At 37.6% G+C, this 21336-nt stretch overlaps 1 protein-coding gene across 2 annotated transcripts; it reads right to left on the bottom strand.

Moving 5' to 3' along the window:
* Window positions 1-1630: 1630 nt before the first annotated feature.
* On the bottom strand, window positions 1631-20461 carry LOC118776801 (sodium-dependent phosphate transporter 1-B-like). 2 transcript variants are annotated; one of them, XM_036527371.1, is made up of 10 exons: window positions 19815-20461; window positions 19550-19690; window positions 15806-15891; window positions 11387-11483; window positions 6260-6379; window positions 4795-4996; window positions 3562-4053; window positions 2537-2722; window positions 2241-2325; window positions 1631-2161 (listed from the first exon to the last, which is right to left on the bottom strand). In XM_036527371.1, the coding sequence occupies exons 1-10, from the start codon at window positions 20161-20163 to the stop codon at window positions 2006-2008; spliced, it is 1914 nt and encodes a 637-aa protein (XP_036383264.1). In that variant the 5' UTR covers window positions 20164-20461; the 3' UTR covers window positions 1631-2005. The 2 variants fall into 2 exon arrangements, with proteins under 2 accessions (XP_036383264.1, XP_036383263.1); XM_036527370.1 differs by having other exon boundaries at window positions 3562-4075; window positions 4799-4996.
* Window positions 20462-21336: the final 875 nt, after the last annotated feature.

The following is a 21336-nucleotide window of genomic DNA, read 5'->3' as shown; positions in this document are numbered from 1 at the left end:
AAATTTCCACATCAAGTTAAGCTGCTTATTAGTTTGAGGCCCCATTATGTCATCATAGGCAAGAATTCTAGTTTGTAAGAGTTTCTTGAACTTTTTCAGATTATAATGACTTATAAATAAAATATATAGAATGATGATCGTTTCAAGTTTGTTTATTTCAATTCGCGAATGGTTAACATTGTACTGGATCACAGAATTCACTCTGCCAGCAATTTCCTTCCACATATTTCATCTTGTTAGTGCACTCATACTGCAGTCCAACAATATCGAACAGTGCTTCTTTGTCTCTCTGACAAGTACCACTAGCTCCTCTGTGAAAAACTTTGTTACGCTCCATTGCGCATGTTGTGCGTTGATACCATGTCTTAAACAGCACATGTTGCTGCAATTTAATGAGCCAGTTTGCAGTAATGACAATTAGTTTAATGAAGTGTAGTAAAACCATTCAATAAATTTACGAAGTGTAGCACCACACCATTAAGATGCATGGCCACAAAGTGCTTGAGTCTTAGTACATCAACTTCTAAACTGGAAATAAGTCACATAACATTTCTAAGAATCTACTCATTTCTTGATTATGCTCCCAATACAATGATTTTAGTATGAAGTCATGTTGACTTCCACAAAGTATATGTGCTTAATTTCTTCCACACAAGAGAGACAAAAATTTTGATTCCACCCACCATGTTGGACCTGCTGGGTGGCTGCACAGCCAGTGTGCATACATATTTTGGTACATTATACTTAATGGTTTAGACCTCTCATCGTAACAGATATTTCATATAATTCTTGCATGAACATAAGCATGCTGTTATCCATGAGAAGAGGTGAAATGCAGTTCAGTTTATAAAGAATTTAGTGGGGGGGGGGGAGCAATTAACTATAGGCTATTCAGCCTGGATAACAGGAATGTCAGAAGATTTAAAAAACACAAAGAATATGAAAATGAAAAATAATTTCATGATAAAACCTGAACCATTTTAACAATATTTTATGTCCAGTTATAAGTGGAAATGTTTTATTTGTATACACTGATAATATATCAAGCACTTGAGACCACTTTGTTATCTAATGACAGCATTAACAGCAAATGTACAGTTCTTTCAAGTCCAGTGACGACCAAAATTAATATCTTCCCCAGTCCAACAGCATCTCAGATGCTCATCTACATATCAGATCAAAAATAAAAATCCCATGTTATATATCCTGAAATGTACTGAAAGTTTTCTCATCAAAAATTATAACTAATCTCATTACAGGTCCAAAAGTTATTAATTCAGTTATCCAATTTCATACTCAATACAAAGCTAGAGTGGAATCTATTACTGCAGACTTAAGTAGACCTATTCAAAAAATATTACACTTCACACAACAATTTGGTCAAATCTTATCTTACATACACTGACATTTAAAATTATTATTAAAACAAATTTTCATCCTTTTTATATAAAACAAACAACAAGGCAATATTAAACAAAAATACAATTCTCAATTTAAACTGACCACCAGTCTTCCCAGAAAAAATGACAGCCACCTCAAGTATCACTGGAATGCCTACAGATTATATATGTATACTGTCACCTGGAGAGGTTTTTTGCAAAGACTGTCTAGAGACTGTGCTATTATTTCAAAGTGTTCTTAGCTATCTGTATTATGCCCGTTTAATTTTTTCTTGCATGTAAATAACCAGACTGTGCATACTTTTTCAGCATGCCGTTCCATACTAAGCAATACACAATTCCAGTTTTTAAGGCTTCAGCAAGGTTCCTCTCATTCAAAATGTAAATACAACAAAAATCTTACACATAAAACATGATTACAGAATACAAATAAGCACTAGGATTAAGCTTTTGGTCTGGGTTGATTAGCTACAGTACATACAAAGGTTATTATGGAATGTCCATAATAAAAAAAACATCCATTTTTGTTGTAAAAACAGAACACCAACAACCCCAGTTAAAACAACATTAAACTTGTTATGCCTAGGAGGGGGTCACTCAGGCTTTTACAGAATTACATAGGTGAAAAGAGCCATGATGGCAGCGCTGATGAGGCCAGAAACGGGCACTGTGACGAACCAGGCTATGAAGATGTTGCGGAACAGGCGCCAGTCAACTGCCTTCTTGGAGCGCAACCAGCCGACAGCCACAACTGAGCCCACCTGTGCACATATAATAGGGAGTAAGAACTCTTCACACAAGACCACAAACAGCTTCACTGAGTTCCTCTGCCAAATGTACCTTGCAATGCGTGGTGCTGACTGGAAGACCAATGTTGGAGGCGACCACCACTGTCACAGCTGAGGCCAGTTCAATACTGAAACCACTGTGAGGAAACACATAATTGGGGGGGGGGAGGGATCAGGCACAGGGTGAGTAACTACGTTTCTAGCTTTCTCAATTTAAGCATGGATGTAGACACTATACAATGGTTTTTAAAACAAAGCATTAGTACAGATTAAGATTTTTTTAAACATACAACAATGAATGAAAGCAATGAAAAAAGTGATGTTTTGGGAAATGGTAAGGGGTGGTACCTGGAAGGAGTTATTGGGGTTAGGTCCTTGCCCATAGTCTGGATTACCCTGCGGCCCCACACCCACAACCCAGCACAGATGCCTACTCCTCCATACAGCAGCAACCAGATGGGTGTGGGAGCGCTGGAGGTCACACTTCCTGTGATATACACCAGCCAGAGGGCCACCAAAGGGCCAATAGCATTACTGTAGTAGAAAACAGGAGAAAGAAAATGAGTTTCTGCGTTTGGCTACTGGGTTTTCAAATCAATGCATTGGTCCTGGGGTGACATACGCTCCACTTGTATGCTAGATAATTTGTGCCTCTGATGCAAATACTTCCATTCTGAACAAGCGTAACGCATACACATGTTGTACCAAGACTAATGGAAAAAAGCCAGTGACAGACTTTTCTCTTTCAGCTGAACAGTTAACCAATTCATTTGACCAATACCACCATAATAAGATTAAAACATTACATGCAACAGACCTGTGTTTGAATACATTTGCATATGTCAGTATCAAATTCACTACCTGTCTTAAACACAGAAATACTTTCCAGTAATAATTTCCAACATAACAGTAATAATTTCTAACATAACACAGTCATCATCTGAGAAGAGATGTAGGATTGTACAATTTTTACTGGCAGAGGAAGCAGTATATTTGTACATCACCACTGGTTTTTGTTTTAGCCTCTGTGACAATCTTAACTGTGCTGCAATGAGCAGTATTTAGCATTGTATTTTAGCATGTACAGCATTATAGAATATTTAGCATTGTAAAATGTTTAAATGAGGGCATCAAAATGTTAGTTGGCTTTTATGATACTCACTATTAATAATTTCCTAATTTTCCTTATCAGTAAAAACATGTAAAGAGAAATGACTCTTGGTAGCATCATGTGTAATCAAATTATTTGAAAATCTTAAGTTACTAATCAAACTGAACATTTCCACGTTGAATGGTTTGGAAAAGGAAAAAAGTTTGTCAATTTTCGAACTGTAAAACTGTGCTTGTGACTGACGATTTGTAATACTAAGTACCTGACATCGTTGCCCCCATGAGCAAAGGAGCCAAAGCAGGCGGTGAGGATCTGCAGGAACTGGAAGAGCACAGACACCTCTTGCCGATCAACCTCCAGCCCATCCTCCTCCAGTGACTCCTGGCTGCCAGCTTCAGATGCCATTTCCAGCACCACCACCTCACCCTCTCCTACACCATCAGGTGGCCCACCCACAGCCACTGCATTGCAGTAGCTGGTGTAACTGTCTGTGCGCACTCGTTTCTTCTCTTTATTTCCATCCTCAGTAGGCTTATCTCCTTCCTTCTGCTTGAAGTCACCATGCAGGCCATAGATAGCCATGGTATACGACGTGTAGCTGTTGTTGCGGCGGATGGTCCCGTCTCCAGGCTCGCCCATGCAGTCACCCACTTTAGCTAGGTGCAGTTTATGCAGCAGATCCTTGTACAGACCAGAGTCCTTGTGCACTGTGTGGTACTGACTATAGCCATTGTTGGGGATGTAAGAATGGTTGCTGAACTGATCCCTCCTCTGGACTAGAAATGCAACAAGAAACATCAGAACTGTAATATCTATATCTATACACAGATACACAGACATGCAGACACGCAGAAACACAGACACACACACAGACAGATACGCACAGACACACACACACAAACTGTTCTTTTCCAAAACACCAAATTGCAGGGATCCATGTGTACAAAATGTACTGGTTCTCTGGTGTTTAAATCACATATCATTGTATCAAGGAAACTTTTGTAGTAAAGCATGATATCCAACAAACTTGTTTTTTTTAATGAATATGTATGTAAATCATTTGTTTGGTTCAAATGGAATCTTAAACCCGCTCCTGCGTCAGATGCAAGTTGCATGACAAGAGCTAGCTGTACAATTAAAACATTTCATTATTCAACCCCTTTATTTCATCTATCAGAATTTTTTTCTTAATTTCTGACTATATCTTAAATCAAAAGTGACTAGCTAATTTGATGACAATTTATTTTTGTTTACATTTCTACTGAACTGAACAGCTGGTCGAATGGGTTGTTTAGCTAGCTAGCTACAATGCTAAAAGACCAAATCACAAGTGCTTCACTTTCATTGCAATAAAGTTACAACTTTGCACTGTGCATTTAAATACAAAATGAAACTTCTCATACAGTAAACACACTAAACATCAAATAATTGGGGACAAAAACTACTGAAAGACTTACAGCAGGACTAAAGTATTAACTGCAGGTGTCAGAGAGACTCACCACTGAGATCATTACTATCCGAGTCCTTGCTGTCCTTAGCATCCAAGTCCTCAGAGTCTCCAATGTCAAAGGCAACCCTGCTCTCCTCGGCAGGAGGCAGCTGATCAGGCTGAGAGGTGGTTTTGGGAGGCTCATCAGGGGCACAGTTCAGAGTGTTCTGCATTAGAGGGCTCTGAGAGGGCTTGGACTTGACTTCGCCTGCCAAAAAAGTTTGAAATGAGATCAAAGAATCAGACACACAGAAGAATACAAAAATAAAATAAAAACAAAACTTAGTACAATTGGTAAAATTGGTAAACCTACGTAAAAACAAATTCTATGTTTCCAGTACATATGGTATTTGTCCCTTCATACAACCTATTTTTGGAATTGCCCTTCTGCACATAAGGCTCCTCTTACCACAACACCCTTTGCAGTGGTACAGGAGTGGTGAAGTGAGACACATGCAATCCTCTGACACACTTGCATGTAAGCCAAGGATGCACACAAGACACTTGGGTAACCTTTACCTTAAATGTTCTACAAAGAAGGAAAGCCAAGTATTTAACAAAAATGGTTTTGTTAAGTCCAATTTTATCAAAATTTCATCACCATTCAGATCTAAACTCGCCATTAGTCCACCTATGAAAACACACCTACAGGATAAGCTTCCACGACATGAAAGACACCAAAAAATTAGTGTTACAAATACAGACTCTTACTAAATTAAGTTGATGGTCTGTCCACTACCTATGCATTCTCTTGCTCTTACACTCTAAAATGTTCCATTTGAGATGCACATGATTGGCATGATGCACAGAGATACCCAAGCAAAGACAGGGAGTCCAGCTGTTAACTTCACTGGTAAGTCTGCTTGTGTTGTGTGTGAACCATAAAGCCTGTGTGGATAAATAGCAGAACCACCACAGACTTCTACAACCAAAATATTTTACTGCAGGGGGAAAAACCAAAAGGCAACAACAAAAACTCTGTGCCTGACCTGGGAGCCAGCTCTCTGAATTTTTTATGGGAACATGGACGGGAAAACGGGAAAAGAAACCATGTTAAAATTGTCCCACAAAAAAAAACCTTACAGGCTATAATGACCAGCAAAAAATATCCTATGACAAAATAGGCAGTCTGAATATTAATGAAACTAAAAATCCTCTTTAACTCACATGGCTAATAAATGGAGGCTGACAGGATTTTAATAGCACACTCAACACTGAGATATTGAGTGGTGGACTCTGGTCTTGTGTGTAGCTAGCACATGCATGGGCTATTTCTGCCTTCTTACACATTCATAACCACAACTTTACAGATACTATATATACAATATACAACTATATACATTATTTTTCTAAACATTGAAATTTGGATGAAATCTGAATGCTTATTTTTTGATGTAAACTGGAATTCACTGACTTGGTGGTGAGTAAAAAAGCAAGGCAAACAGAAGAGGCAGACAGGAAAGAAACTTACATTCAATCTTCTTCCTGAGACGGGGACAGACTGCAAACCATACCACAATTGCTGTGACGAAAGCACAAGCAACTGAAATGAGCAACGTGCCCCACCAAGGGATCCTGTCAAATCCCAGCACTACAGATGTGACAAGGGGAGAGAAAGCAAAAGGGGTATTTGAGACAAAGGCAGACATTTAAACAATTCTTACTATCCAGACTCCAGCTACTCTGGGTGTTTTAAGTAGCTGTCGGCCTTAATTAAAGTTAATGCATTTCAGACTGATTTGCTCATCTCTTTAAACAAAGCCATAAAAGCTTAGCTAGCTGGCTAGCTTGACTTCACTGAACTCTTTTGAAAAATTCTCTGCAAACATTTGTACTGTCTGTGAATTTGTGATCAAAATGTTCAAACATTACAAACGAGTCCAGTTAACATCCACTTGCTTAACGTGTTTTGGTGGTTCACATTCCTAAGCACTATGCAACAGAATAAAAGTATCTTATGCTCCAAATTACTGATTATGCTACAACACATTGCTTTGGTTACTCCCCGTTTCTACAACTTGACTCTCTTCCAAGCAAGAGGTACAACCTCTCTGAATTATCAATGTTTAGCACTCCCAGAAGTATTTACCCCTTATGCATTCATGAAGAATTCCATCCTGAATTTGGTTTTCTAGTCAATACTTTGGTTCTCACACTATTTACTCACCTTAATAAAATCTTGCTGCAGTGGTATGAACTGTGCATTTTGTGCACATGCAAAAATATTTCAGTGATCTCGTAAGTAAATTTATATTAATACCACTTTTCTTCCTTTAAAATGCATTTACTGTTGCAAGATGCAAAATGTTTACTGACATTATCTGAACATTTCTAACTTATACTTATTCACATCTAACTTGTTAAATTTTGATTGTTATTGGCTAAAGAAAGGTGCAGACAACTCACTTAAAATCTGTGCTGTTTGCACACCTGTGTCACAATCTTTTTACAAGTGGGCAAACCAATTGTTTCAACATTTGTGCTGAATATTTTTGTGTTTTTTTTTCAATAAACACCAATATCCCTTTGGGTTGGTGATACACATGGCAACAGTACTATATGATTACTTAATTTGCACATTAAGCTCCCTTATCAAGGGTAACTAACATTACTATAACAAAAATATCTTCATCACACATCTTCATCACACTAGCTAAACCACATCAATGTGGTTTAGCTAGCTAGCAGAAAACCACTGAATTTCACTCTTTTAAACTTGCACGTTAATATATCAATACAACTTACAACAAAACATAAAAATGTTTGTATTGATTCAATTAAGACATCACATAACCAACCTTGGCAAACAAGGCATGGAAAAAAGGAAAGTTCTGATACAACTGTATGTTGAAACAATTCAGTCTATTAGAAACAGTGTAAAACAAAAGTATTTGTCCTTTAAAAAGCATTGCTTGTGATGTACTCTGCCTTACTCGTTAGTCGATTTGGATAAAAGCGTCTGCAAACTTGGAGAATTATGTACTTTGGATTATGCTTTGCTGCAGACCACATCACAGCTTAAAGGCCGTTGCATACCAAGCCTGATGCAAATTTATTGTACAAAATTTCAAAAATAGTTGTATCTGAAATTTGACAGATGAAACCAACCACTCACATGGCAAGCAAGAAAAAAAGAAGGCAATTCTGGGTCACCCCATATGAAAAAAGAAGTAGAAACCCAGGGAATGTCATTGGCTTGTCCAGTATCTGAAATTGTCTTGTTCAGTGTTGAAGACCTACTTCAGAAAGTCTGTGGGGGAGTGTCTGAGACACTTTTACAAATGATAACACCTTACTAGCTACTTACTGTATTGATATCACCATTTAACATTGCCTTTATCTTACTATATCTTCACTATAATTGTCCTAGCATTAATTTTAACAACTGTTCACTTTAACTGGTGTAGCTTGGTAGCCAGCCATCTCAACACCTACCTCAAACCTCATCCTATCTGCGCTTATTTCTTTTGATAACCTCCATCATGGATGTAGCCCTCGACAGCATACTGCTCTCTTTTACCATAAGATGAAATTAAACAGCTGTTTTTCCCAAAAGCTATTTAGTATCTCCCTTGGAAGTCTGCTCAGGAAAACAGCCATTCTCTCCACAATTTCTTGCGTAATTTCTGCAGTGCACATTGCGTGGGTTCTGTTGTCCTGTTTAACAGCAACAGAAGGGGGTGGGGATTAGAGAAAGGTCAGTTGTTGTACAGCATTTTGTACTGTGGACAGACTCAACTCCCAATCAAGGCATAGAATACTGCCCCGTATGTTACACCTTGGCTGCACAATCTGGTTCCACTTCACATTCCCTCACAGGCTTAGTCACTGGTATTCAGAGGAATTTGTTGAAAATGTCATTACAGCATAATTAAGAGGTTTCAGTGAGTCCTACTGCAAAGGAAAACACTTTTGACATTTTTAAGACAAACTGTCTTATGCAGCCCTCTCAATTATGTGGGACAGACTGTCTGCGCTATGCTGTAATTACGAACACACCACTGCCAAATGTTTAAATTCAGACAGCTGAATATCCATGGAAGGCAGAAGAATATCAATTTACTCACAGGGGTGGTGACAAATGCTAGACCTAAAAAAAAAATCATTTTTTGCCAAACACACTGAAAAGAATTCTTTTTTAGGTGGTGTTGAAGAGTTATGTAGTTTGTTTGCCAAAAATCCTAGCGTGGGAGAGGATGGTCAAATATTTTAAAAAAAAAACAACAAACAAAAAAAAAGCCAGTTTTTTCATGTCTAAACTACACTTCTTAAAATTCTTCATGAGGTATGAGGAACACACTCATACTTTACACACTTTAATACAGCCTTGTATTAAAATGACTGTATAAATTAAGTTTCTAATTATAATCATAATTATTTATTTCCTCATTCTAGCAGCAGATTATTATCAGCTAACATATGAAATAGGTAAGCGATCAACCAAGTGCAGTCAAAAGTCAGGACTATCCTATCCCATTTAAGCATGTAGGTATGGTTGTTCTGAATACATGCATGCATCTCTACACCTCTCTGTGCTGTGTTCTCATGTCAGCTATTGTCACTATATGCACACACACTTAAAGATGCACCAGTCTGATTTGTCACACTTCTTATGACAGTGGCACCACCATGCCTTGGTGGCAAAGTTGATTCTATGGTAATGATATGGTAATGAGTTTTCCCTGTGAGCTGTTGATGCCATACAAAATGACTGCCATGTGGCACCTGGAAGCACATAAGCTACTGTAACATGGCTCTCACAATTTAGATGAAATAATTAACATATCCAAATGAGAAAAATGAAAAATAACAGGATACATTCACAGAGGCTTCAATCTTGAAGATATTCAAGTTTTACTGTGCCACCAACAGATAGCATACTCATATATAAAAGATACTGAAGATAATGCAAAAAAACTAGGGCCAATCCCTTCGTTACTGTAAAACTTTGTTCACTTTGACACATTTTGTTCAATGTGATATTATTAACCTGCAGTGCTACTGTTATAATAGTTTATACATCTCCCAAAGCCAAATAAGCTCGTTTTGGGAATCACATGCTGTGACTCAATATTTCAACTCAAAGGCAAGAGTTCTGTAGTGCAGACATCAAAACCACACCGAACAAACAACTCTACTGGCAGCTGTGGTTAGCTAACTAGATTATAACTGTTAAAGTTTATTTATCTTTGCTTAATCTTATCGATCACTGTACAGCTGTTATCAGTATCTGTACAGCTGTTGTACAGTTTAGTCGCAGTTTGTTAGGAATATATGCACAGTAATTATTGCAGCCTACTGCTGACATGTACTGTGCAGTAAAAAGCCTATTATCAAAGCAATTGCTTTTACTACAATTGGTGGATTTTGAAAAAATAACAGGAATGTTAACCGTGATAGTCACACTGCCAATTTTCACTCGGGCCCTTAACATATCCACATAATGATCCACATTATTATTCTATTAGATAGGCTGCAAAAATTGTGGGATATAAATTAACATTGGTCAGTTAGGGACTCTCCCATATTTTGTTCTATTCACATTTTTAGAGCTCCTTCAAAACAAAGAAGCAGCAGTATAAGCAACTGCCTGTGTGATTTCCCGAGGCAACCTCTCCTGTCAAGTCACTTAAATGATGACAGTGGAGTGTGTGACAGTCTTCATTCTCTATGCAGCCCTCGCTCGCGCTGCAGTAATGGTGGCGAGCTGTGGAGAGCTCACGTGGATTGGGAAGCTGCTGTGTTCTCAAATTCATTCTCATCTGCTTTGCGAAAGATGGGCATTTCCTCCCTCTTACAGGAGGAAAGAGAACGATTAATAAATTCGCATTAGCCCATCTATGTACACGGCAGCAGTGCCAGGGGACACAAATTAAACCAGAGTGTGTACGTGAGCTTCTTTTTCCCCCCACATGCACTCTCATGTTTGTGTGTGCTTGGTTTTAGTGTCTGTTTGCACATGTATAGTGTTGTATGTGTGTAAGTGCGTGTATCAGTATGTCTTGACATACACCGGCCTGCAGCCTTCACTTAAGGGCCCAGGCCAGTTGACTTCTTGAATAGTTCAGTCCTGCAAGTGAAAGAAAACAAAGGGGCGAAAATTGTGTGTTTAATAAGGTTTTTCCAACTGGGCAACTGAAAAAATAAACCTAAGATACCAAAATTTAAAGCTTCCAATTATTCTTTTGAAAACATGTAATGTCATTCCAGAATATGACTGGGTTAAGAGGTTAAAATATCTAACTTCTTTATTCCTCCTCCTTTACTCCTTTTTTTCACCTGGTCCTTTCAAGAGGAAGACATGCAGAGACACCTGGTTCAAAAATAAGAATGAGATCCCCACTGACATTGCACCCCAAACTTGGTGGATTCCTCTGTGCTTCCTTTTTAAAAATGTGCCTTTAACAGAATGAGATACATAGAAGAAACCCACAAAAGCTTAACATAACCCTATCACCTTAAAATAGCCCTTTCTAGAATACCATTAACATACTAAGATTTATTCTGAGTAGGCGTAAACACAACATACATCTTTTTGAGTTATAGTTTAAGGCAGGAGGAGAGATAAGTAAGGTGAGGTGCACTGTTTGATACTTACATGGAGCTCCTGTAAACATAATGGAGAAGAGGTTGATTCCCATAGTAACAGCATAGAAGAGCGGTAGAGCCTTCAGGCCATTAGGCACAGGGTTCTCCTACAGAAAGAAGGATTTATTTAGTGACACAGAACTGAACTCCAAGCCACAAAAGGTATTGTTTAACAATACTCAAAATGTCCACGATTTCTCTCAAGCATTTCATGAGCATACAATCAGCCTTGTATTAGTGACTGTCAAAAACTGGTATGAGAAGTTTAATGCATGTATTTTATATGTAGAATTATCAACTATTCAGAAATATTTAAACCAAAGAACAGGAGATTTCCTATTCCATTTCAAGGAGGTTTTTAGCAACCTATCCAGTGATTGTTAATGGCTCACTGTCCATAGGGATTTTTCCTGCTAACCTGAAAACAGCTATTGTCTCACCTTCACTGAAAAAGGCTAGGTTACATACCTTTCTTTTAAGTAATTTTCAATCCTTTCAAACCACCCTTTTCTTGGCAAGCTACTTTAAAGGATTGTTTTAAAGCAACTCAGCCAGTTTATCAATAACAATAAAAAGCTCATTCTGAAGAAGTTTCAATTAGGTTTTCATTCCTGTCAATGTACAGAGATTGCTCTGTTTGAAGTGGTTAATGTGTCACAACTTAACTCACTTGGTGCTACCTGTTAAAGTTCTAGTGTGCTAAAGGTGTCAAAAGTCAACAAAACGTGTGCATAATGAAAGCTTCATTTTTGTCCAATAAAAATGCTGTTACTAAGGCAAGAATTTAAAAAAAATGTAAATGTTATCTGTATGCTGCGAGTTGAAAAATTTGCATATATGCTAATGATTTATAATATCATGAGTACTAGCATATTTCAGTGAGGGAGAGAAAATGGAGATAGAGAGGAGGAATTTTATGGAGAGAGAGAGAGAGAGAGAGAGAGAGAGAGAGAAAACAAAAACGGTGTAAGGGAAGAAACTGGCAGACAGGGAGAGTGGCGCCAAATGGCTAGCCAGACAGGCCCTGAAAGATGATCTCAGGTATCAGCACTCAGCCTGGGCCTCAGCGCATTTGTTGTACTGAAGATCCTACTGATTACTTTCTGTCCATGTTCACACCAGATATCATTGTCCTGATGTCCTCAAAAAATCAGTACATAGAGGCTATAAAAGCAGTGGGACACTAGCACCACATACCTATCTTAGCCAGTGCAACGTGGCCATTTTCAATAAGATGCTTGTGTTTCTGGCAATTAAGATTACCCTGAGCCTTAGGAAAAAGCCAACAATCACAGACAACTAGAGCTCCAAAAATAAGTCATTGACCTGGACCCAAAATTTTTCGAGTATGATGTCCCAGAATCTGTGTCAAATGATAAGCCCACACCTTCATTTTAGTGACAACGCTTTGCAAGTGGAGAGAGATTAAGGAGGATATATATATATATATATATATATATATATATATATATATATATATATATAAGGATTGATATTAATCCACTCCAAAATACACTCAAATTTTACACCCAATTATTAAGTTGATGGTTTCCTATTATGGGCGAGTTTTTCCAGGCAATATATCCCTTGAAGGCACCACAGGTCGAGTTACACGTATCTGTGGCATGTATACATTCAACAGGTTTATCAGCTTGATAGGAGTAAGGGGATAAGACATAATGCTGTTGTTAGCCTTTTGAAGAGCGCAGGTGTGCTGGGGAGGGGGAATGTTATTTTTACCAACAACTTTTATACTTCGCCTGCACTGTATAAATGCCTGCACACACTGGAGCATGCGCGACTGTTCGTGTTAATCACAAGGGGATGCCCCATGAGTTGAAAAACTCTTGAAACTAAAGCCAGTGGACTCCCCAGTGTTTTACATCATCCATGACGATGATAGTGATGACGGTGATGGTGCTGCGGATGAGTACGACATTGGTAATGGTTACTGATGACAATTTTAGCATAAAATAAATAACAATAGCATTCTTGCTGTAAGTAAGTTATCAACTGACTATTTTATGACAGTACTTGAGCTTATATATGTAGTTATATCCGTTTCATGCATCATGCCAGCTGCCCCCTAATCTGACCAGGCCGCTCCACTGCAAGGGGACCTCAAATGAAGGAGACAGCAATGAGCGCAAGTGCACACGCATGCACGCATGTGCGCACACGCTTACAACCGACGTTCAGTTCTCTTCAGATTTCTGTGTTTTGAGATTTTATGAAACATTGCTTCATCATCATCCACAAAACCCCAAGTGTTTACAATCCATATTCTATTGCTGTTGTGAATTTCCTGCTTTGATATCTGTGGATTTATTTTTATCTACTGAGGATATATTGATGAAATAATTCATTGTTTACAAATGTATGCAAATGACCAAAGGTCATATTCATTTTTCATTTTTACAAATCTATACAAAGGTTATATTTGTCGTATAAATGACTATGCTGCCGACCCTGATGAAACTTCAAATAGCACTTGATTGTTTATATGTGGAATGGTACATTTTTAAATTTGACAACCCACCACACATTCTCCATTTTCTCTCTCAATAGAGAGACACCCCTAAAAAATACTGGTTGTTGCCTCTCGAAATGTGTACAAGACAATTCAGAGAGAGTACTGTGTACCATTTATTGTCCAAACCTATACAAATCCCCTGTATGGATATTGTTCGTTTTACACATTTGTTTAATGAATGACATGAATGAATGTGTCAATATTCAAAGATAGATATCACCAATGCATCCATATTCTTGTTCGGTTTAGCTGAAAGCACCGTAAATAAATGATTTGTGTTACAAATAACAACATTATTAGACTGTTTTATTGATAACAAGGCAATTGCATTTCACAAACAATATGTGAGTCTGTGAAAGTTTCATAGTGTTCCATACTGTTTATTACTGTCATGTGAGGCAAGAGGCATAAGCCTTTTATAGATGCTGTTTCATGCATTTACTGTGTAACTCTGTGCTAAAAACAAAATATAGGGTTTTATTAGATGTTTTTTCAAGTCCACAAGCTGAACTTTAACATTTACAATGCTGGCAGCTATATTGACTTTACACTGTTGGGGATCAGTGTTTCAAACTTTCTGGCAGTTAATGAGTTAATGCAGATGTTAGCCACCTTACTGTTTTGATTCATATGGTCTGTCAGACCGTAAGATTTTTCAGCTACTTAAAAATAAAGTAGGACTAACTGAGATGGTCTGAATGGTTTACTTACTGATAGAATAATGTTTGTTGCTCTTGGTGAATCCGTGTGTAAAAAAATCATCTTGTAGAGTCTCAGATGGCCCATTCTTATCCCTTTACTGTTCTCACTGTACTTGCTCCCACTCAGTGATGTTATTCATAGTAATGGTGTGTCCTTTCACAGGAATGCCAATGATACCCAGCTGTATGTAACTCTTAAACTGGGGTAAAGCTTTTCAACTGCCTGTTTTTGAGGAGAAGGGTGTATTAAATAAAAAAAAAAATCAAACTTCTACTTCTGTAAAGCACTTTGTACAGCCATGTATGAAAGGTGCAATAGAAATAAAGTTCTAAATCGATACCTATTCTAATTTACATTCTGTTCTGGCTTTTGTCAGCTAGTAACTCTGATTGAAAATGTAGTTTTTAGTTTGGTATTTTATATTTTATATGATACATACACATAAACATATATATAATGTAAATATACATACACATAAACTGTTTTATAATTGTCTATAAACTTGTTTTATAATTATTTTACAACCGTCAAGTTACAAACAAGTGTGTGAAGGGACTACTATGCAGAGTAATGCTGCAGACTAACAATGTCCCTTTTTGTAGAGAATGCAATACAAATATTTTACATTTAGTTTCTTCTGTATCTACTGTTCTATTGTTTTGGGGCTTGTACAGCATTTCTCAAGTCAAAGACTTTTCAAGGGCCTTCAATAGCTATTTGAAATCTTAACATTCTTTTTCAAAGTGAATAAGCTTCTCAGTCAAATGTATCAATACATATAATAACAATTATTATAACAATGCAATTCTATTTATTTATGCAATGCTATGTTATTTTAATGGAATTTTAATGATCAGTAAACTGTAAAGCTCTGGAATGTTATATGTATTTATACTAGTACTAGTATGTATTTATACAACACTCAGCTGAGTGCTGCCAACATCAAATGTTGTAGCTGAAACATAGAATGTCAACTAAAGCATTTACAGAGGTTATTTAGCAGACAGCCTTCTTAACAATCTGCTCCACCCACATGCTCTGAAGTGAACTACAGTCAAACAGGAAGACGGCAGTCCCAAATAAAATTTCTGACTGGAACTAGACTAGTCTAGAACATACTGGTTTATTGAGGATATAAACTGATTGTAAAACTCATACCTAACAACAAAAGTTTTGATATTGTTCTCTCCTTACCTTATCTAAGATGAACATACGCACAAAGTAAAAAAGAACAGCAGACATGATGCCAGAGAGCAGAGGAGAAAGGAACCAGGATGCCACTGTGGAGGGAAACAATGTAAATATTAGTAAATAATCACTGAGATTCTCATTAATACTGAATATAAAATAAGTACCAAAATTACCTTCCTTAGTTACTGTAAGTGTCTGTTTCAAAAAATGTATAATTGATTAAGTATGATTTCTGCCAATAGTCCAACTTAGTTTTCATACTGCTTTTCAGACTGTTGTAGGCAAAAATATCCAACTCCTGTAAAAGATCATCACCTCGACAGTCAGAGGGATGACTGGGGACCAGCGAAGAGGTGATTTAGCCTGCTGAATGTCAAGATTAATGAAATTCAAAGAAAAACACCAAACGCAAAAATAACCAAAACGCATTACGTGTCAAGAGAACAACTCTTCTTTAGTACATTATGGACTGGACTCTTAACTTTCAAGTGTTACAACACTGCTAAAGATTATCTACTTCAGGTTAACCTACTGTTTCACTGACACCGTAGTGAGACATTTATTGTAACCCATCTACACTGCAGTCCCCATGTACATGCTGCTGCTATTTGCCCTCAGAGTTTAGCAGTAATATGACATTAAATAACCTACAACGTGTGAATCTCCGGCAGGTCAACGTCATGGCATACTATCATTCCTGTCATACATTTTATGTGCTGTAAAATTGAAATAAACAAATTATTAGAAAGGCTGACATTATTGTTTTTGTTTACATTTATTTATATGCATTCATTTTTTGACACTTGGAACGCCGGGCAGAAGCTCACATGTTCACAGACCTATGTGTTGAGATCATAGGTTGTATCATGATAAGATGATGAACTGGTGGTTTATACCCTTTGACACCCCATCATATGCTGAAGGCTTCCAACAAACCATACATATATTCTTGTCATTTACCTCAACAAACTCCAGTGCGAGTGTTTTGTAACAGGGTCTTCAAAGTTATACGAAAAAGGAGCTACATTAATCACATTCAAAATTCTATGATGAAAGCAGCTGGTAGCCAAAAAAAAAAAAACTGTACCTATTGGTGAGTACACCAGACCACATAATGAAATTGGCAAACCATCAATATTTGTTCATTTGTACAACGTGGTTGCAGAGCACAGCAAACATAGCCTGTAATACCACATTTATTGGATGTGATGTATCCAGTGTAGTGTATCAATGTTTAACAGTTACAGTACAATATATTTTGCAACAAATACAAAGGCACCAACATCCAAGTACAAATAGATGCTATCTTTCAAAATTAGGCATCCCTCTACAATAATAAAGATATTTATTAAGCCAAGGGATGCTTTCTATTAGAGTTTTTGGAGAATTAAATCGTGGAAATTCAGGGTGTTCAGGAGGAGAGGGTGACCCGATTTCCATGTACCAGTAGATGTCACTGTGGTTAGAAAGCTCATGGACTTCAAGATAGTGGATTTATTTGGAAATAACTGATTCAAATGGTTCATTGTGTGGGTTCATTTTCATCATTACTGAAACAGTGGGCTTTGGTCTAGTGTGCAGCTAGTGTATATGTAGGCCTAAGCTACTACTGACGTCTTGCAACACACAACAACAGCCCTTCAGAAAATTTTTCTGCCTGCTAACTTAGATGCCAAGTCACTATGCACTGGTCTCTCAGTAAATATTTTAAAAACTCTACATGACAGCACTCTGTGGGTATGGTGGATTAAAGTTCCGCACAGTCTGTGAGACTTTGCTCACAAAATTCAGACAAATTTACCATCTCCGTGTTAAATGTGCTTGCTGAAAGGGGTTCATTCTCTAAAACAGAATAAAAACGCCAGTAAGCAGTTGCCTCTAAGAGGACAAAATTGCAAGATTTATGAAAATTTCTAGATGCCCAATGGACTTTGAAACTCTCAACATTTCTAAAGCAGCACTACACTGTGCAGTCGAGGCCAAAATGCACAGATTTCTGATCAAGCTGCAACCTTTGTTATTGAAAATGGATGCAATATTCTTTGTTGGGCCTATAAATAATTTCCATCTAAATTTAAGGCAGCAGAAGATATTCATTTTGTTTTTGAAAATAGCTGTAATATTTTAATTTTCATTAGGCCTATACAGATGACCAATCTTATTGCCTGGTTTTCAGGCTGCAAAAAGTAATGGCTACATGTGATCTTTGTTTTACAATCAACTGCCTATTAAAAATATTTTCAGCAGAAACTTGATTGATGACAGAACAGGTTTACAGTGAGGGGTAAGCTAATTGAATAATAAACAGGGATAATTGAAGTACACTTGGTTTTTACAATTCAGTTCACATACTTAAATGGCAAACTACTCAATTTTTGGCACACAAGGTACTACTTAGTGGTTGATGCAACCAGAAACACAAGCCTAAACACTGTAAATGTATTTAAAAATGTTTTTTAAAAAATTAAAAACATATTGTACTCTATTTACAGGGTTTTAAAACACCCTCATAATCAAATAATATTATAGACAAAATAATGGAAACACCAAATGAAAAAGTACTGCTTTTTTGAAGTCAGTTATTCTTAGGACTGAAGCCATTCTGAGGGCAAAGGATGACCCAGCTCCTTTTTTTAAGTATTCATATATTGTTTGGTGTAGAGCTCAACATTAATGGTTGTCCAGTTGCACGGGGCAACCAAATCTCACTGATCAAGAGGTTTTGGCAATCATTCCGCGTTGCCCAGTTACCCACCTTGACAACCAAACAATGATTAAAAAAACCACTGAAAACTACTTTTTCTTCTAAATAAAATAGCTTCCCCTCTCACTGCCTTGAAATGCCAGTCCACCCTCATAATATTAGCCTGCTACCATTGCAAAAAAACTGGCAACAATAATATCTCCTGTCCTCCTTAAAACCTGACACAACATATTTTTATCCAGAAAAAAACGCCACTGTGGCACTCATAAGACCTTATATATCCCATATGCAAAATTCTTGTTGTAACTACATAATCTGATTGGTTTATAACTGATAGTACTGTTGCCAGTCAATACATGCACACCGTGATTGGAGTAGCCAACATATCTCTGATCTGCTTGCCTCTACGCTGCAAATCACTCGTGACTCAAGCGCACTGCTCTGCTGAACATCTCACTGTTCTGAGCCTTGTCATCAAGCAAACAAAAAGTCCTTGCCAGGAATAAATTTTATTTATACTAAATTATATTAAAACTTTTTCCCCACCTTCAGATGACTGAATGTTATTATTTTACAGCTTCGAAAGTGTGCCCAAACAAAAGAACCCAAGTGTGGATGCACATATATTGCAATAAATATGAAACCTACATCTGAACTGGACCATTTAGCTGAAACTGATGGAGGTGAGGATTCTCTTGTCAACAATGTACAACTGCAGATGTCTGGGGGGTCAAAGTGTATGTTAAAACACGGCTACCATACTGTTCATTAGGGCAGCCAAAACTAATGACTGGTTGCCCAGCATGTGGCGTTTCCATTATTTTGTATTACTGCACTTCCTCCTACTGTATTAATATCTATAATATCTATTAATATCTATACATTATGCTAGTGCCAGTTCTAGTGAAGTTTAGTTGTTTTTTTTGAGGGGGGGTTATGGCAATAGGTTCTCTTGATAATTAAACAAAATACATGCATTTATAATGCAGCTGTGGTGCATCATGAGCTACCCAATTTACATGACCAGTTGGAGGTATACTCACCAATTCTTAGTAGCTCCAACCACTTCACCCCTTGATGACCTTTGGCAACCAAGGAGAAACCAATGGTAGCTCCCACAATGCAGTGTGTTCCAGAGATGGGGAGCTTCAAAAATGATGCCAGCAACTGCCATACAGCAGAACCTGAAGAACATACACATCCGGATGCATTTCACCATAACAATACAAATATCCACATCCTTTGTTACCATGAGCGTCTCCTGAATCAGGAGACACACTTCATTTATGAGCTTATCTGTTCACTCACCAAACATGGCACTGATGGAGCCTGCCATCAGTACTGGCTCTGACCCATTATACATATTGACATCAATGATCCCCTGGCGGATGGTCTCACTGACTTTGGCACCTAACAGCATGGAGCCTGTTGTTTCGAAGACTGTGGCCAGGATGCAGGCCTGGCGCAAGGTAACCACCCCAGAACCCACTGCCGTCCCAAAGGAGTTGGCCACATCATTGGCACCCACCGAAAACGCAAGGATGAAGGCAATGACAAAGCCCACCACCAGCAGCCACAGGTAGTCAGATAGGGGCTGCTGGGTAGCCACTGCGAATGTAGTGGCTGCCACTAGAGACATTACAGTACTTGACTCCATCAGTGAAAACTTAGATTTAACTTACTATTGCACTTTTTGCTACTTTTGAGGGACTTTCTTTTCAACTGAAATCTATTTCACAAAAATAAAATATGATATTGCTACAGTTACACAGAGGAGTTGAGTGATTTTCCTCTTTGCTGCAAGAGGAAAATTAATGTGCAAATTTGAACAGCAATTCTTGTTTCTGGTTTCAACAACCAAAAGTGGATGGGACAGGGGTTACTGTTATCCTCTGTACATACTACTTCTTTTGAGGAGATTGTTTAGCTTTGGACTGACTAAGCAGGCTACACTGACATCCATTGTGCAACAAGCCCCTCTTGTAAACGGCTCCACATTCTGGAAAAAAGAAAGAAAGAAACAATCACCATGAAATGCAACACAGTTCATACCCACAACAGGTGCACATTAATAATTAAGTATAGTCCAAAGAAAAAATAAAATAAAATGAGGTCATAAAGAATTAAGAATTGTGAATTTGAAATTACTCAGTTTAATCTGTTAACAGTCATGCAGCTTAATTGTCAAATATTACAAATAAACAATTAACTGAAGATAACCATGTTTAATAATTACTACTGACTAATTACAATAGTTTTTTTCCTGTAATTTCTTGTGCAATTCTCCATTCACTGCTCAAAATACTTAAAAGGGATCAAAAAAGTTCTCAAAAAGTACATTAAAACAAAATCAGAAAAAGTAGGCTACCAGTAGTCTTCAAAGTTTCAAACTAGATGAGGAGCAGGGTTGCAAATGCATTGGGAGGTGTGTGTGTGGGTGGGGTGGGGCACTGAAATTTAAATGAACAAAAAATTTCCCATTGAAATTTTTCACGGGAAGTTCCTCTCAGCAGGTTTGGTAGTTATTTTCTTTTTTTCCCCCCCCAATGCTGCACATGTGTGCACACTATATTCTCAGTCTGGATCAGGACCACCTTTAAAAATATTAATAGAGGTTGATTCTTAACCTTTAAACAATCTCCTAATGACTACATCACATTTTTCAGCACATGTTAACACCAACAGTCTGAGGAGTACTATACAGTACTGTGCCAGCTGTAATTATGAAACTGCAAGGCATCATGCTTTTGTTTCTGTTGCATGATTCCAGAATTTCCTCCTTATTTTTCTCCATGGAACAATTAACCATTTAGAAACAAATTTTGGTGAA

This window comes from Megalops cyprinoides, chromosome 4 (genome assembly GCF_013368585.1).
Source record: "Megalops cyprinoides isolate fMegCyp1 chromosome 4, fMegCyp1.pri, whole genome shotgun sequence".
NCBI classification, from domain to species: domain Eukaryota; kingdom Metazoa; phylum Chordata; class Actinopteri; order Elopiformes; family Megalopidae; genus Megalops; species Megalops cyprinoides.
Note: the sequence above shows the minus strand (reverse complement) of the source record. Positions and strands in the feature narration are given on the sequence as shown.

Excerpts from the sequence above, each read along its gene's own strand:
- LOC118776801 (XM_036527370.1), bottom strand. The coding sequence starts at position 20,163 with ATGGAGTCAAGTACTGTAATGTCTCTAGTGGCAGCCACTACATTCGCA. Across the intron at positions 15,892-19,549 it reads GTTGGAGCTACTAAGAATTG|TGGCATCCTGGTTCCTTTCT; the intron begins GTGAGTATACCT and ends TTCCCTCCACAG. Across the intron at positions 6,380-11,386 it reads TATGTTTACAGGAGCTCCAT|TGCTGGGATTTGACAGGATC; the intron begins GTAAGTATCAAA and ends TCACATCTGTAG.